This window comes from Salmo salar, chromosome 17 (genome assembly GCF_965601325.2).
Source record: "Salmo salar chromosome 17, fSalSal1, whole genome shotgun sequence".
Taxonomy (NCBI): Eukaryota; Metazoa; Chordata; class Actinopteri; order Salmoniformes; family Salmonidae; genus Salmo; species Salmo salar.
The window spans coordinates 52,906,953-52,925,202 of NC_138307.1; the positions used below are offsets into that span (position 1 = coordinate 52,906,953).

The 18,250-nt window shown below is 44.3% G+C and overlaps 1 protein-coding gene across 2 annotated transcripts in view; it reads right to left on the reverse strand.

The window, feature by feature from the left end:
• Positions 1-18,250, reverse strand: part of pde3a (phosphodiesterase 3A, cGMP-inhibited) — a 100,942-nt gene that overhangs the window by 19,105 nt on the left and 63,587 nt on the right. For both annotated transcript variants that reach the window (XM_014153016.3, XM_014153017.3), the window contains 6 exons: positions 14,102-14,359; positions 9,957-10,114; positions 8,204-8,331; positions 7,676-7,910; positions 325-398; positions 5-189 (listed from right to left, as the gene is read on the reverse strand). In XM_014153016.3, the coding sequence (XP_014008491.1) occupies positions 5-189; positions 325-398; positions 7,676-7,910; positions 8,204-8,331; positions 9,957-10,114; positions 14,102-14,359 (1,038 nt within the window). The remainder of the gene's footprint in view (positions 1-4; positions 190-324; positions 399-7,675; positions 7,911-8,203; positions 8,332-9,956; positions 10,115-14,101; positions 14,360-18,250) is intronic.

Sequence of the window (18,250 nt, forward strand, 5' to 3'; positions counted from 1 at the left end):
ATACCTCTGGAGGTGGCAGTAGGGGGTGCAGGACGATGCCCTCAGGCTGGTACGACCTACACCCGTCCTGGGTGTCTGAGGGCTTCTTGGCCCCCTCCCCGTCGTCCTCATTCTGTGCAAAGTCACTGCTGTCACTGTGGTTGGTCTCGTAGGTGCTCTCATAGTCTGACGATGCCACTGCCGGGTCATCTTATAGGACAGGACAGATCAGGGTTCAGGGGTTAAGTCAGGTGGTTGACACGCTCACAACGTGGCAGATATAAATGTAACACTAAGAAAGAAGACATATTTGGAGAAGTAGATAAGTGTCCTTTTACTGCTTACCAGGGTGGGGTATTATGTCCCCTTTGTCCATAGACCCCTCCCCATGGCTCAGCCTGCTGTACGGTCTACCACAGCTGAGAGAGGGACAGAGGACAGATAAACAAAGGATATTCAAAACATGTAAATAATTACAATATGACAAAAGGCTCGACATTTATATCTCATGGAAGAGGAGAAAAGTGAAGAAGAGGATAAGTGAAGAGTTAACCGCATCAGTAGCATGAGAGAAACCAAGGTCAGTTGTTCTAGCTGACCCAGGATCAACGACATTATTCCTCTCATCACAGCCAGATCCAGGGGTGGATATATTTTGTATTTGTATTTATTAAAGATCCCCATTACTTCCTGGATCCAGCAACATAAAGGCAGTTATATACCAAAACAAATGTTACATGACATTACATTTCATAACACTTTTCACAACATATTAAGTGTGTGCCCTCAGGCCACTACTCTACAACCACATATCTACAATACAAAATCCATGTTTATGTGTGTGTAGAGTGCGTTTGTTATCGTGTGTATCTGTATGCGTGTGTTTGTGTTTGTGCCTGTGTTTGTGTCTCTCCACAGTCCCCACTGTTCCATAAGGTGTATTTTTATGTTTTTTTTTTAAATCTGATTCTACTGCTTGCATCAGTTACCTGATGTGGAAAAGAGTTCCATGTAGCCATGGCTCTATGTAGTACTGTGAGCCTCCCATAGTCTGTTCAGGACTTGGGGATTGTGAAGAGACCTCTGGTGGCATGTCTTGTGGGGTATGTATGGGTGTCTGAGCTGTGTGCTAGTAGTTTAAACAGGCAGCTCGGTACATTCAACATGTCAATACTTCTTACAAAAACAAGTAGTGATGAAGTCAACATCTCCTCTACTTGGAGCCATGAGAGATTGACATGAATATTATTCAAATCAAATCACATTTTATTGGTCACATACACATGGTTAGCAGATGTTATTGGTCACATACACATGGTTAGCAGATGTTACTGGTCACATACACATGTTTAACAGATGTTATTGGTCACATACACATGGTTCGCAGATGTTATTGGTCACATACACATGGTTAGCAGATGTTACTGGTCACATACACATGTTTAGCAGATGTTATTGGTCACATACACATGGTTAGCAGATGTTATTGGTCACATACACATGGTTAGCAGATGTTAATGCAAGTGTGGCGACGTGCTTATGCTTCTAGATCCGACAGTGCAGCAGTATCTAACAGATAATATTTAACAGTTCCACAACAAAACCTAACATCTAACAAATTCCAGTCTATAGGTAGGCAGCCGCCTCTCTGTGCTAGTGATGGCTCTTTAACAATCTGATGGCCTTGAGATAGAAACTGTTTTTCAATCTCTCTGTCCCAGCTTTGATGCACCTGTACTGATCTCACCTTCTGGATGGAAAAGGGGGGAACAGGTAGTGGCTCGGGTGGTTATTGTCCTTGATGATCTTTTTTGCCTTCCAGTGACAACGGGTGCTGTAGGTGTCCTGGAGGGCAGGTAGTTTGCCCCCAGTGATGCGTTGTGCAGACGGCACCAGCCTCTGGAGAGGCCTGCAGTTCTGGGCGGTGCAGTTGCCGTACCAGGCAGTGATACAGCCTGACAGGATCCTCTCAATTGTGCACCTGTTAAAGTCAGTGAGGGTTTTCGGTGACAAGCCCCATTTTTTCTGCCTCCTGAGGCACCTTTTTCACCACACTGTCTGTGTGGATGGTCCACGTGCACCGAGGAACTTAAAACATTTCACATTCTCCACTGCTGTCCCGTTGATGTGGATTGGGGGGGGGGGGGGGGGGGGGGCCTCCCTCTGCTGTTTCCTGAAGTCCACGATCATCTCCTTTGTTTTGCTGACATTGAGTGAGAGGTTATTTTCCTGACACCACACTTCGAGGGCCCTCACCTCCTCCCTGTAGGCTGCCTCGTTGTTGTTGGTAATCAAGCCAACCACTGTAGCGTCGTCTGCAAACTTGATGATTGAGTTGGAGGCGTGCATGGCCACGCAGTCGTGGGTGAATAGGGAGTACAGGAGGGGGCTGAGAATGCAGCCTTGTGGGGCCCCAGTGTTGAGGGTCAGTGGAGTGGAGATGTCGTTTCCGACCTTCACCACCTGGGGGCGGCCCGTCAGGAAGTCCAGGACCCAGTTGCACAGGGCGGGGTCAAGACCCAGGGTCTCAAGCTTAATGAAGAGTTTGGAGGGTATTATGGTGTTGAATGCTGAGTTGTAGTCAATGAACAGCATTCTTACATAGGTATTCCTCTTGTCCAGATGGGATAGGAAAGTGTGCAGTGTGATGGCGATTGTGTCGTCTGTGGACCTATTGGGGCGGTAAACAAATTGGAGTGGGTCTAGTGTGACAGGTAGGGTGGAGGTGATATGCTCATTTACTAGTCTCTCAAAACACTTTATGGTGACAGAAGTGAGTGCAACGGAGCGATAGTCATTTAGGTCAGTTACCTTAGCTTTCTTGGGAACAGAAACAATGGTGGCCATCTTGAAGCATGTGGAGTCAGCAGACTGGGATAGGGATTGATTGAATATGTCCGTAAACACACCAGCCAGCTGGTCTGCGCATGCTCTGAGGACGCGGTAAGGGATGCCGTCTGGTACGGCAGCTTTGCGGGGGTTAACACGTTTAAATGTTTTACTCACGTCGGCCACGGAGAAGGAGAGCCCACAGTCTTTGTTTACAGGCCGTGTCGGTGGCACTGTATTGTCCTCAAAGCGCGCAAAGAAGTTGTTCAATTTGTCTGGAAGCAAGACGTCGATGTCCGCAACGGGGCTGGTTTTCATTTTGTAATCCGTGATTGTCTGTAGACGCTGCCACATACGTCTCATATTTGAGCCGTTGAATTGCGACTCCAATTTGTCTCTATACTGATGCTTTGCTTGTTTGATTGTATTATGGAGGGAATAACTACACTGTTTGTATTCGGCCATGTTTCCAGTCGCCTTGCCGTGATTAAATGCGTTGGTACATGCTTTCAGTTTTGCGCAAATGCTGCCATCAATCCACGGTTTCTGGTTAGTTAACCTCTTGCCGTTCCCCTAGGATAGGGGGCGCTAAAGCGATTTTTGAAAAAAAAATTGTGCCCATTTTAAACGGCCTCCTACTCAAACTCAGAAGCTAGGATATGCATATAATTAATACCTGTGGATAGAAAACACCCTAAAGTTTCTAAAACTGTTTGAATGGTGTCTGTGAGTATAACAGAACTCATATGGCAGTCAAAACCCCGAGACAGATGGAAACAGTAAGTGGAATTCTGAATTGCGAACTCAACTTCATCACGTTGCCCATTAATCACACCGTGAGCTATGGTTCATTGAGCACTTCCTATTGCTTCCACTAGATGTCCCCAGTCTTCACAAATTGGTTTGAGCCTTCTACTGTTAAAACTGAATGAATGAGACGCTGTGGAACGTAGTCACACGGAGAGGGCCATCACCATTATGACACCGGCGCCCCTGGTTACCCTCCCCTTTCGAAACGTTTTGACACACAATGCAATTGTCCCCCTCGAATCTTATTGGCTCTCTTGTTGAAAAACGCCCTGAAGATTTATGTTATACAACGTTTGACGTTTGAACGAACCTAAATGGGAAAAAAATGCATTTTCTCGAAATGGCTCTCCCGTGGCCGACGGAAGTTTTGGAGCAGCCTTCAGACGCGCTAACAAGAACAAGCTCTTGGAACATAAAGGAGTCATTTTTTCGAACGAAAATACATTTGTTGTGGACCTGGGATTCCTGGAAGTGCTTTCTGATGAAGACAACCAAAGGTAAGGGATTATTGACAATAGTATACAAGACTAGATGTGATATGCGATTGTTCCAAGATGGCTAGCCTATTGCTATTGCTAGCCTATTGTTCTGAGTATCGCATCCCCTTTTATCGCAAAGTGTGATTACCCAGTAAAGTTATTTTTAAATCTGGCATTACAGGTGCTTTCAAGAGATATTCATCTATAAATCTTAGAATGACAATATTACATTTTAAAAATGTTTTCGAATAGTAATTTAGTAAATTGTAGCCCTGTTTCATCGGATGCATTTGAGGGAAAATAGTTAGTCAACGTTACGCACCGATGTAAAATGCTGTTTTTATATATAAATATGAACTTTATCGAACAAAAGAATGCATGTATTGTGTAACATGATGTCCTAGGTGTGTCATCTGATGAAGATTGTCAAAGGTTAGTGCTGCATTTAGCTGTTTTTTGGTTATTTGTGATGCATGTGGTTGGTCGGAAAATGGCAATGTGGCTACTTTTACGATATACTCCTCTAACATAATCTAATGCTTTGCTTTTGCTGTAAAGACTTTTTGAAATCTGACAACGTGGTTCGATTTAGGAGAGGTGTATCTATAAAACGATATAATTTGTAAAAAAAATTGAATTTTTTTTTTTATAACATTTTTTATGCTAATGGCGATATGAGTTTTCGCAGGATGTAGGCCGCACAGGGGTTAAGGTTTTAATAGTCACAGTGGGTACAACATCTCCTATACACTTCCTTATAAACTCGCTCACCGAGTCAGCGTATACATCAATGTTATTGCCTGAGGCTACCCGTAACATATTCCAGTCCACGTGATAGAAGCAATCTTGAAGCGTGGAATCCGATTGGTCAGACCAGCGTTGGATAGACCTAAGCATGGGCGCTTCCTGTTTTAGTGTCTGCCTATAGGAGGGGAGCAACAAGATGTAGTCATGGTCGGATTTGCTAAAAGAAGGGAGGGGGAGGGCCTTGTATGCATCGCGGAAGTTAGAGTAGCAATGGTCGAACGTGTTACTAGCTCATGGACTGCAATCGATATCCTGATAGAATTTAGGTAGCCTTGTTCTCAAATGATCTTTGTTAAAATCCTCTGCTACAATAAATGCAGCCTCAGGATATATGGTTTCCAGTTTGCATAAAGTCGAGTGAAGTTGCTTGATGGCCGTCTTGGTATTCGCTTACGGGCAGATATACACAGCTGTGACGATAACCGAGGAGAGTTGTCTTGGGAGATAATAAGGTTGGCATTTGATTGTGAGGAATTCTAGGTCAGGTGAACAAAAGGACTTGAGTTCTTGTCTGTTGTTACAATTACACCATGCGTCGTTAATCATGAAACACACACCCCCACCCTACCTTACCGGAGAGATATTTATTCCTGTCGGCATGATGCACTGAAAATCCTGTTGGCTGTACGGACTCCGACAGCATGTCCCCAGCTAGCCATGATTCCATGAAACAGAGTATGTTACAATCCCGGATATCTCTATGGAAAGCAACTCTTGCCCTGATTTCGACTGCTTTGTTAACTAGGGACTGGACATTAGCGAGTAATATACTTGGAAGCGGTGGGTGGTGTGCGCGCATCCGAAGCCTCACTAGAAGACCGCTCCGGCACTCTCTCCTCCGACGGAGTTGTTATGGGTCGGCCTCTGGAATCAGTTAAAATGCCCTGGGAGGTGCAGACAAAGGATCCGCTTTGGGAAAGTCGTATTTCTGATCGTAGTGCTGGTTGTGATGTTAAGTTGATGTTTCTGATATCCAATAGTTCTTCCCAGCTGTATGTAATAACACTTAAGGTTTTCTGGGATAATAATGTAAGAAATAATATATTAAAAAAACAAAATACTGCACAGGACTAGAAGCGAAGCTGCCATCTCTATCGGCACTGTCTTGCTTTTTAATCTAGGCACTCTGTGTACATTGAAGGGACAGCCGTGCTGCCCTGTTCTGAGCCAATTGCAATTTTCCTAAGTCCTTCTTTGTGGCACCTGACCACACGACTGGACAGTAGTCCAGGTGTGACAAAACTAGGGCCTGTAGGACCTGCCTTGTTGATAGTGTGTTAAGAAGGCAGAGCAGCGCTTCATTATGGACAGACTTCTCCCCATCTTAGCTACTGTTACATCAACATGTTTTGACCATTACAGTTTACAATCCAGGGTTATTCCAAGCAGTTAAGTCACCTCAATATGCTCAATTTTCAAATTCTTCATTACAAGATTTTGTTGAAGTTTATGGTTTAGTGAATGATTTAACCCAAACACAAGGCTTTTAGTTTTTGAAATATTTAAGACAAATGTATTTCTTGCCACCCATTCTGAAACTGACTGCAGCTCTTTGTTAAGTGTTGCAGTATATCACACCTTGTAGTAGCTGACGTGTATAGTGTTAAGTCATCTGCATATATAGATTTTACTCAAAGCCAGTGGCATGACATTAGTAAAGATTGAAAAAGTAAGGGGCCTAGACAGCTGCCCTGGGGAATTCCTGATTCTACCTGGATTATGTTGGAGAGGCTTTCATTAAAGAACACCCTCTGTCTTCTGTTAGACATCGATAACGTCAAAAGCCGCACTGAGGTCATCAAGTTCTCTCAGACCATCATATCCACTAGTGCAAACCGTAACAAAACGTTTCACAATGGAAACGAGAGTTTCTATTGGACAAGTTCAGGTACAGTATGTCCCTTCCCGTTTGTTTCCATTTGGTTCCTGGTGAATACACCCCAGTACTCCCTTCCCATGTCAACAACACAGCCCTGGCCTCCATCACTTACTTTATAGTTTCCTTTATGTCCACCATCTCAACACTTATAACCCTCCCACATCCAGCCCTTCATTATTGTCTTTATGTATTTCTTCTGTGGTGGACTTTTCTTCCTTAGATCACTCATCTTAATAACTGAACATCTTGTCGCTGCTATAAAGACAACCTGTACTCCTTATCCATGTCCTCTTGTCTTAGAACATTGCAGCGGGACCTTCTCTGTGACTCTCTGGCGTGAGTCCATATGCCTCAGAGGAAGGCTCTATCTATTTCTCTCTCTCTCTTTGACTATCTCACTGCTCTCTCTCTCTCTCTCTCTCTCTCTCTGGCGTGAGTCCATGTGCCTCAGAGGAAGTCTCTTTGTCTCTCTCTCTCTCTTTGTCTCTCTCGCTTTCTCTTTGTCTTTCTCTCTGTCTCTCTCTCTCTCTCTCTCTCTCTCTCTCTCTCTCTCTCTCTCTGTACAGACTCATGACGTGACTGGTTACTCATCTATCCCCCATTGTAAGACACATGCACACAGAACAGAAACACACACAGGACAGTGAACCAGCATGATGCCGTTAAACAACGTCTCCGATTCAGCGAGGCAGAGCTTATAGCTACATGCACGACTTCCTCAGTCTCTGCTTCAGTGTCTTCTAGACAACGCTGACAATTATCAGTGAAGTAACGGGCAAGAATGCGACGATCAAGCTTTTCTCTGTGTGTATGTTCTGTATGTGGTACCTCTTTGTGACAGCAACAAGGACAGTATCTGTTTTGTGTATATCTGTAAGTCTGTGTTTGTTACCTGCTGCAGAGAGATGGTGGGCCCCAGTGAGGTGTGGTGGAGCTAGGTGCACTGATGCTGTGTGTTAAGGCTCTGTGTGGGGTCTGGGGGCCCACAGGCCTCTCTCCCTGGCTGTCCACAGGGTCCGGTAGGTCCACAGAGCAGGACTTGGTGGTGGGGCTGGAGACAGGGGTCCCCTGGACTGGAGGGGAGTGGCAGGGAGAGGCCAGAGGTGATATGTGAGAAGAGGGGTAACCTGAAGAGAAAACAGGGTTATTAGGAGGGAAGAGTGGTTGAATGAAATGTAACAAATCAAATCACGATTTAAACAAAGACAAAATAGAAATTGCACATCCTGCCCACACAGGCACACAGGCACACACACACACTGAATGGACAGAGAATGGGTTAACCCGTCTCTTGCATCTCCTACATGGCCCCGTAACATTTGAATCATTCTAAATGACCTGTTCTGTTCTGATGGGACACAAATGTCACTCTCTGTTTGTCACTCAAAGTGTCTACACACACAAACACGCACACACACACCTGGTCTGGTCATTCGTCTGTTGTAGAGGTGGTTGGAGGTGGCTGAAGCAGCGTAGGAGGCAGACATGGAGCGACTCTTCGAGATGGTGAGCATTACAGAGCTGTTCCACGACTCACTGTTCACCATGCTGGAAAACACACAGGATATCAAAACCTCAGTAAGTCACAATTCACTAACACACAGGATATCACAACCACAGACTGTCTGCACTGTAAAAGGAAGCAGTCTGTTGAACACTGTTATGGTGAACTGTGTTGCTTTTCACAATTAAACAGAGCATCTATTCAACTTCCATTGTCCCTGAAGAGTGGCAGATCAGACACCACCATAATACCATCAGCTCTACAACATGAACCCCCCCCAACATGAACCCTATCTAGAACCTAAAAGGGTTCTTCCACTGTCTCCATAGGAGAACCCTTTGAATAACCCTTTTGGGTTCCATGTAGAACCATTTCCACAGAGGGTTCTACATTGAACCCAAAAGGGTTCTATCTGGAACCAAAACGGGTTCTCCTATGTGGTCAGCCGAATAACTCTTTTTTCTATGAGTGTACTGGGTGGTGACCCCAGCAGTATTTTAAGCCTGCTCTGACATACAGGATAAAAATCTCCCTGGGACATTTATTCTCAAACGTTTAGTCTCCAGGAAGCCGCCAAAGAGCCAGACTGAAGTCTGCAGATACCGATCTGACTTCAGCATTAATTGTTCAACTCTGACCTTCAACCAATATCTCAAACAGAGGAACAATTTAGATGATAAATAATTGCACCAAAAGGCATGTTGTTTTGGCCAGAACAACACAGATTGGTCCCCGCGGAGAACAGCCAGTTCTGAGCCTGACACAAAGTGGAAATGGAATGAATCCCAAAAGTGGTGTGCATTCTCATCTGTATGTCTCAAACAATGTTATCATGTCAGGTTAGGTGGTTTATTCTGCATATTTCTTACACATATTCTTACACATACACCACATCTTTAGGATCTACAAAGTGCTAGAAGGTAGGGGTTAGAGAGTATAGGTTAGGAAGTAGAGGACTAGGGTCAGTTTAGGATTGGGCAAGACTGCTGGACGCTAAAACTCAGTCTCTGTACAGATGTAGGCCAGCTGCCTTGGAGGAGCACTCCACAGGACTGAAGCCACAAACAGACCAGTCTCCTTCAAAGATAGACATACACATATAACATCCTACATTCTCCAGTTCAAACTCCCACATGACCCATCCATCATTCACCACTAAGAAAATATATCAGTGTTGCACGTGCATTATAGGTCTAATATTTCACTATTGTGACGGGCCATAAAGGAGGAGGTTTTGCAGTTGGGGAGGACCTTATGAGGACCGCTGGCCTCAGGATGACCCCTAACGAGAAGCTACTCAACCAGCAGGAAGCAAGTCTGAGGTCTGGATGTAAAGAGAGAGAGGGAAAGGAGTGAGAGAGTGAGAAAGAGAAAAAGAGGGAGAGAGAGAGGGGCGAGAGAGAAAGAGGAGAGAGGGAAAGAAGAGGGGAATGTGTGTGAGAGAGAGAGAAAGAGAGAGTGAAAGAGAGAGAGAGAGAGAGAGAGAGAGAGAGAGAGAGAGAGAAAAGGGTAGTAGGAGAAAGAGGAGAGAGGGAAAGAAGAGGGGAATGTGTGTGAGAGAGAGAGAGAGAGAGAGAGAGAGAGAGAGAGAGAGAGAGAGAGAGAGAGAGAGAGAGAAAGAAAGAAAAGGGTAGTGGATAGTGGGGATAGTAGGGATAGTGTAGGCTACCTGCATGGTGGACTGTCGTGGAGGGGTTTGATGCTGGCAGAGCGGTCTCTGTGTACAGGTCCTGGTTCTATGGTGGGAAGACCTGTAGCTGAGGTGGTGGTGGTCCATGTAGAGGAGATCCTTCTCAGCAGGCCTGGAGGCAGGCTCCGTCTCAGACGCTACAACACACACAGACACACATCAAGTTGTGGGTCAGGTCCAGTTCTCTGGACAGCCAATCAATTCAAATCAAATGTTATTTGTCACATACACATATTTAGCAGATGTTATTGTGGGTGTAGTAAAATGCATCGACTTGTAAACATTTGATTCTCTACTGTGCACCAACAGCAACCTGGACGGAAGACCAGAGGTCCACCTCTACAGACAAACATTATGAAAGGAGAAGAACATTTGAGGTGGGCAGATGATGGTTTTCCGGTTGATAAGGAAACGTGACAGATGGCAGACCTGGAGGAATGTCCCCAGAATCATGTGACAAAAAAAAAATGTGTCCAAAAAAATCTGTGCCAGGTCAAATCTTCCAATGACTACATGATTCATTATTATCAGTTCAAATAACATAGCACATGCTTGAGAGATTAGTTTGGATGAAAAAAGGGTTGTGATGATACAAAGCACACTGCAAAGTCTAGTGCTAACTTAATCTTAATGAAACTCATTTTATCTATGATTTGGATAGATATGTTTTAAAGTAGAGGATAAAAGCACCATTGTTCATTGACTAAAGAGAGAGGGAACAGAACCAGAGAAAAGCCTTTCTGACAGGAACATTAATATTTCACTCTTTCCTGGGCTTGTATGTGTGTATGCATATGTACGTGTGTGTGTGTGTGTGTGTGTGTGTGTGTGTGTGTGTGTGTGTGTGTGTGTGTGTGTGTGTGTGTGTGTGTGTGTGTGTGTGTGTGTGTGTGTGTGCGCGCATATATGTGTGTGTGTGTGTGTGTGTGTGCCTCCCGGCATATTAATCCATCTGAAACACACACTCCCTGTGGATACCGGGACAGTCTTGTCACCCTACTCTTTCTAAAGCCTCTCTCTCAGGACCATGGATTAGTATTTCCATTGGTTATAATATGAGTACAGTCATTGTCATCCTTATGACATTCATATGACCTGATGGTGAGATAGACACAGTGTGATTGGCTCACAGACTCAGAGGCTCGGTGCAGGATTTAAAGGGTTACGGAGGTCCAGATGTCTGATGCTATCGAGGTGAACCATGTCTCGTTCAGTTACTCACAAAGACAGTCTGTGTCACAGCCAAGGGGGAGGGGTCAAGTCTCATCCTATCAAAGTCTGGCCCACTTCCTCATATCACCCCTGGTTTGTGTCTAATGGGCTCACCTCATTGAATCTATTCTGAAATCTATCTGGGTCTAATAGCATGTCAATACTACTTTGCGATGCCTAAAGTACTAGTGAATAAAAGTATATTGAACAAAATTATATAAGCGAAATGCAACAGTTAAAGATTTTACTGAGTTACAGTTCATAGAAGGAAATCAGTCAAATGAAATCAATTCATTAGGCCATAATCTATGGATGTCACATGACTGAGCAGGGGCCATGGCTGGGCCTTGGAGAGCATAGGCCCACCCACTTGGGAGCCAGGCCCACCCACTAGGGAGCCAGGCCCAGCCAATCAGAATAACTTTTTCCCCACAAAAAAGGGCATTATTACAGACAGAACTCCTCCTGAGTTTCATCAGCTGTTTGGGTGGCTGGTCTCAGATGATCCAGCAGGTGAATCCAGATGTGGAGGCCCTGGGCTGGCATGGTTACACGTGGTCTGCGGTTGTGAGGCCGGTTCAATGTACTGCCAAGTTCTCTAAAATTACGTTGGAGGTGGCTTATGGTAGAGAAATTAACATTACATTCTCTGGCAGCAGCTCTGGTGGACATTCCTGCAGTCAGCATGCCAATTGCACGCTTCCTCAAAATTTGAGACATCTGTGGCGTTGTGTGGTGTGACAAAACTGCACACGTTGTGTGGTGTGACAAAACTGCACCTTTTATTGTCCCCAGCACAAGGTGCACCTGTGTAATGATCATGCTGTTTAATCAGCTTCTTGATATGCCACACCTGTCAGGTGGATGGATTATCTTGGCAAAGGAGAAATGCTCACTAACATGGATGTAAACAAATTTGTGCACTAAATTTGAGAGAAATAAGCTTTTTGTGCGTATGGCAAATTTTGGGTTAGGGTTAGGTTTTATTTTAACTCATGAAACATGGGACCAACACTTTACATGTTGAGTTTATATTTTTGTTCAGTATATTTAATCAAATTAATATACTTTCTGGTGAGAGTGCCTTGGTTTAAGAATACGCCTGGGATGCTGAACTTGAAGCTATTTGTTTGTTTTTCACCACAGTCTAATACAAAACATTGGTTTGGCTGCATTTGTCCAAGGAAAAGGGTTTTGGGGAGCATTCAAGCATAAATAACTTCTCTAATCTAAACCCATTATCGTCAGAGGTACACAGTGCAAGCAAAACAGCTTTTCCTCTGGACTGCATTTAGCTAGTCTCTCTCTGTCCTAGGCCCTTAGGCCTTCAGACCGAGTTACCACCGTCACACACATGGATGTTGACACACACACACACACACACACACACACACACACACACACACACACACACACACACACACAGTCCCCTTCAGGAGGGAAATCCCAAAAAAAGAAAACTCCAATATTCCGGAGTAGCACATCTCTTCTCTGGAATTTCAGAAAGTGTTTTGTCTAGCAGACCGAGCTTCACGACGTTGAAACGGCTCTTATACAAGAAACAGAGACGGAACTGCACAACCAGACATCCCCTTAAACAAACCAGGATTCTGATCCGAGGGAAGGAGGAAGGAAGTAAAGGAGCAGTGAGGACTGGGTAGCAGATGTAAGGGCCTCACCTCCTAACTACGACCTTCTCTAAATTGTGTTTTGATTACTTTTAACCATCAGAGAGAGTAAGGGGGGGGGGGGGGGTGTGAACTCTCGTTCCTTATGTTGGACGGACACTGTTTTATTCAGATAGACTCTGTGTTGACACAGGTGTGGAGAACCCCAGATAAAACAGCAGCAGCTCAGGAACCAGAGGCTCTCAGTGGTGTTTGTCTGCACTCAGAAATGCCAGAATATCACCTTTAATTCACAGGCCGAGAGTCTGGAGTGAGTGGAGACCAGAAATGTGGTCAACAGTCTAGCTAGAAGAGTAGAGCGCTACAGTATCAGATACAGTAGATGGTGAGATAGCACAGAGGAGGAGACAGATTGGTAGTGGAGTCTAGACTGCTGATGTAAAGCTAAACCCACGTGTGTGTAGTAGTTATAAGGAGTAGGGTAAGGGTTTGGGGACCGATACAGGAGCTATATGTCTGTAAAAAACTGGCTGTGATGATATAATGACCCCAGAGATGTAATTCAAATCAAGTAAAAAAATGTATCGCATTTGACCGAATACACAGCATACACTCGGCATTATGGCTATGTTCATAGTTGACTAGCCACAATGACTAGTGCAATGCTTTGGTGTCTATGAGCCATACCACGAACCATCACCTGACAAGGAAAAACTGGGCCCTAGTTACAGCCTACATAACCCTACAGTAACTACATCAGCAGAATCAATAAAGATTTCAATGAGGCTGTTTAAGCTTGTCTGGGTATCCTGCATAGCATCACACACGCTTTATTTAGTCTCACCTCCGCACTAAGTGCTTGCATGCATTTTGAAGTGCTGGCCTTGTAAAACATTAAAACCCTTCTGTGGGAATGTGCGTCACTGCTCACTACATTATAGGGTCTTTCCAGCATGGGGAGGTGAAATGGGGATGTGTGTGTGTGGACGAGGTTGAGAGGAGGCATGGTGTGTGTGTGTGTGTGTGTGTGTGTGTGTGTGTGTGTGTGTGTGTGTGTGTGTGTGTGTGTGTGAGAGAGAGAGAGAGAGAGAAGTGCTAACTAACAGAAAATATTAACATTCAAAGCTCAAAGCGTTCTCATTGAAAAGTTAGTTCATTAAATCAGCAGAATAAACATTTTCAGAGTTTTCATGCGTGCACAAAACCCGTGTGGGTGTATGTATGTGTTTATGCGTACATACTATACATACTTACATGTGTCTATAAAAGTACAGTAGCGTTTACCTTTGGGATGGCCAGTTTCTCTCTCTCTGGCCAGTCCTCGGAGTCAGAGCAGGTGTGTGTGTCGCTGAGTGCCTGCAGAGGGCTGATTCGAGGCCGATGCAGCGGCTGCAAACTGATCTGGGTACTGAGCAGGTTACTGACAGCCCGCAGGGAACTGCAGGTGTTGGGGAGCAGAGAGGGGTCCGCCAGCAGGTCTGAGATCAATCCATGGGCTTCCCCCATCACCGCTATGTCCACCAACACACTGGTGCCCGACGACTTAAGGAAAGGAGAAGGAGGGAGAGAGGGGGTGGAGAGAGAGAAAGAGGGAGTGAGAGAGAGAGAGAGAGAGAGAGAGAGAGAGGGAAGTAGAAGGGACAAGAAGCGAGGGAGTGTAGGGGAGAGAAAGATGGTCAGTTAGTGCATCTCCTGTTCAGGAAAGCTGACGCGGTGCAAACGTGACGCTATTACTTTGCTAGGCAGACGTCACGTCATGCTGACGCACAACGTTTCTGCCTCTGCCCTGATACGTACCTGTGTGTAGGGGGGGATTGCAGAGGAGGAGAGACAAAGAGCGCCAACAATGAGGTTAAGAGAGAGGGGGGAGAGATATTAAAGGTAGTAATGGGGGAAGGAGGGGACATTATATCCTCCTTTAACTCATTTCATATCTGTAAGAGTGTCAGAGAAAACACAACCAGAGAGTAAGGAGGAAGGATGAGTCTGAATCTTAGCATTTCATCCTGCCATTCCTTGGAATCTACATTCATCCCATACATATCCCAGGACAGTGTGTGTGTGCGTGCTTCTGTGTCACTCCGAACACCCATTAACAACTGTGTATTGGCAAGGCCGTGATAGAATAGACAGACCAGTGGTTGCTGTGGCAACAGGCTAGCTTCTGTGGGTCACACACACATACTAAACACGCTGTTTGTGACAGGGGCCTCTATGTTTTGGCAGCCAGATGCATGCACTCTGAAATCTGACATTAAAGCAGACAGGAAGCCATGTCGGGGAGACAGTTTCACAGCAGGACACTGCTCTTCAATGGGATGTCTTTGCATCTGCAACACATGTTATCCATTTTGGAGCCCATTGAGGTGGGCTCCTGCCAGTGTAAAGCTGGAACTATGGCTCAAGACAAAACTTGCTCAACACACAGAGACACATAGAAATAAAATGCATAAAATGTTCAGACCAAACGCCAGGCTACCACACTACTGCTAGCACTAGTGAAGATAATATTTAGATATGATAGATCTCTTATTAAGATGATGGAAGAGCGGCTGACTTTGTTTACTCTCTAAGCATGGAAGCAACTAATCTTATCCAACTCCTAACTCCATACGAATCCACACAGCTGTGTGTACTGAGGCAATAAAGGTTAAGCTTCCGCTCGATGGTCACATACACACGGGCACGCGCGCACACACACGCATACACACATTGTTTTTTAAATTGCTTTGGTGCAAGTCTGTGGTACATTTGTACAACTCTTCGTACCAAACTCAAAACAGATCATCAAAAAGGCATTTTTTTCTAAAAGTACAACACAACAAATCATACAGTCAACTTTTCACAAAACGTAAGTGTTTCATCTAGAAATACATGTTTCACATTGCAATACATGTTCATACAATGCTCACCTTTCTTCTATGATTCTATTCTCTTATGTTAAAATATATTTTACTATCAGGGGCTTTCAGACCAAATTGTTTTTTCCTAACTAACTAACTTTTTTTTACACCTCTTAGTGTGGTTTGTTTGGACTGGTGTGAACACTATCCACACTCGGGAGCGCACTATACGCTCCGTGGTTCGATCCAAAAGGGTGGTCTCGGTCCAATTCAATTCCTAAGGTGGTGCGGTTCACCGCAGGTGAGAACGCAGTCTGGACCAAAGACAGGAAAATAACCCAAGTTGCGCATTATCATCGGTTGTTTGACTGCGAGCATTTGATGAAACACACACATGATCATAACTTGAGATCTCTGAAATATTCTGCTAATATCAGGGCATTTATGAGCGCATCCGATGCAAATTAGGGGAGACCGGGTCTATACCGGGGAAATAGGCTACTGAATATAGACTATTCATGTTGCAGTTAGAGTGGTTTGCGCTGTTTCCTCTAAGGCATGTTGTTGGAAGACCAAAGCGAAAGTAATATGAAGATTGGGACACACAAGTGATGCTTTATGATAATCCTAAATGGATTTAGCTCGAGCATTTTTGTCCAATAAACAAATGACTTGCATAGACAAGTGGTTGTTTAGGAATTTCTGTTCAATTGACAATTTTGGCAATGTGAAACCAACTGGACCAAAGACAAAAATACAATGTAATAAATAGTCAAACTCTGATTCGAACTATAGCTCAAAACGATGTGTGAAACGCCCTTAATCCGACTGCTCTTAATTGATGATCACTTCAACGTTTGGTCAATGTATAGAATTTTACATGTAAACTGGTTTGTTCACTACATAATTTGAGACCTACATAATGAAAATGTAGTGTTAGGTTCAAATTTTCAGAGTAAAAACTTCATGGACACTATGAAAGCTTAACCAAGTTTATTCTTCCCAGAGGATCAATACAGCTGCATTAGACAAAAACATTGTTCACATAAGCACTGACATTTAACCCTTTCTCTATGTTGAGTCTCCTCCGACACATCTGAACAAACATTGTATCTTTATTGCTTAAGCAGGAAACTAAGTAATACGGGCCATAAACTTTTATTTCTCCCTTAACGTGACCTGACCTGATCTCGACCCCCCTTCATCACTAATCCATGGCTCTCTCCTTATCAATGCCTGCCACATGTGATCGCTTTCCCTACACTCAGTACATTCCAAGCTTAATTGCCCGCACCATATACTTTCCTCCTACAGATAACCATTAACCTCTGGTGTAGCCAGAGCATTTCTCTATTACAACTAATGATTAATAAGGATTTAAAGTTCATCAATCCAAACCTATCAGTATGTAAAGTAGAAACAAGTATGATATATACTCGAATGTACTACTATGATGATGACTGGTATGATTTTACTTCACAGCAAGTTTTTTTTTAAATCTGAGAGACAAGATCAGAAATGTGCTGTATATATCAAATCACAGTTTATTGGTCACATACACAGATTAGCAGATTACAGTAGGTGCAGCGAAATGCTTGTGTTTCTAACACCTACAGTGCAGTAATACAATATCAACACAATACCAATATGCAAATAATCCAGAAAGTGCAACACAAGAAAAAAAATCCTTCGCCTATACATTGGCCAATACAGTACTGTAATATATGCAATTTACATAGCTGACAGTTTGATCCAAAGTGACAAGAGTCCACACATTTTGCTATGTGACCCCAGTGGGAATTGAACCAACAACTCTGGTGTTGCTAGTGCCATGCTCTTATGAACTGAGCCACGTACAGGACCCCTAACTGCCATCCCCAGGAGTCACTGGAGACTAGACTAAACTAATCTAACGCATCATAATAGTACACTGTTAGAGTAGTGATCATTGCTGGCTGGTTTGTGTGTGTGTGTGTGCGTGCGTGTGTGTGTCCATTTACGTGCGTGTGACTGCTCTACTCCTACAGAGGTGATAATTGTATAAATAACCTAGGGAGTGATGGGAGACGATGAGAGCAGCCTGGATAGCAGTGACTAACTCAATCACACAGGGACAGTAGAGGGAGTCACCATAACAATAACACAACATGACAACTCCACAGCTACCTGGCTATGTCTGGTGAGTGTTGGTGACGCATTCAGTGGAAGAGTGGAAGCGCTGGTGTCTTATGTCGAAACCCCCTGTATTTGTCACTTGTGAAATCTGAGGCACCAGGCAGCAACATCCCCTGCTAGGACCGAGTGTTGTGAAACCCTGTTCTATTTACCACAATTAAGACAAGAGGGACAGATGGTGTTTTATCTTGTTTTCGGAGATGGAGATGGACCTTATTCCTGGAAGTCCAGACGTTAGACAAAACTTTACAATAAATCCATGTTGAGTTTCCTGAGCCCACCCAACAGCAGTCGCCAGGGCGGATCAGTGTATTGACCTGTTAACCAATACAGCACATGCTTCATGTCAAAAGGTCATCCATGTCGTGTCCGAGTAGACCCATAATGGGCACCTCCTGTCATAGCAGAGTTGAGC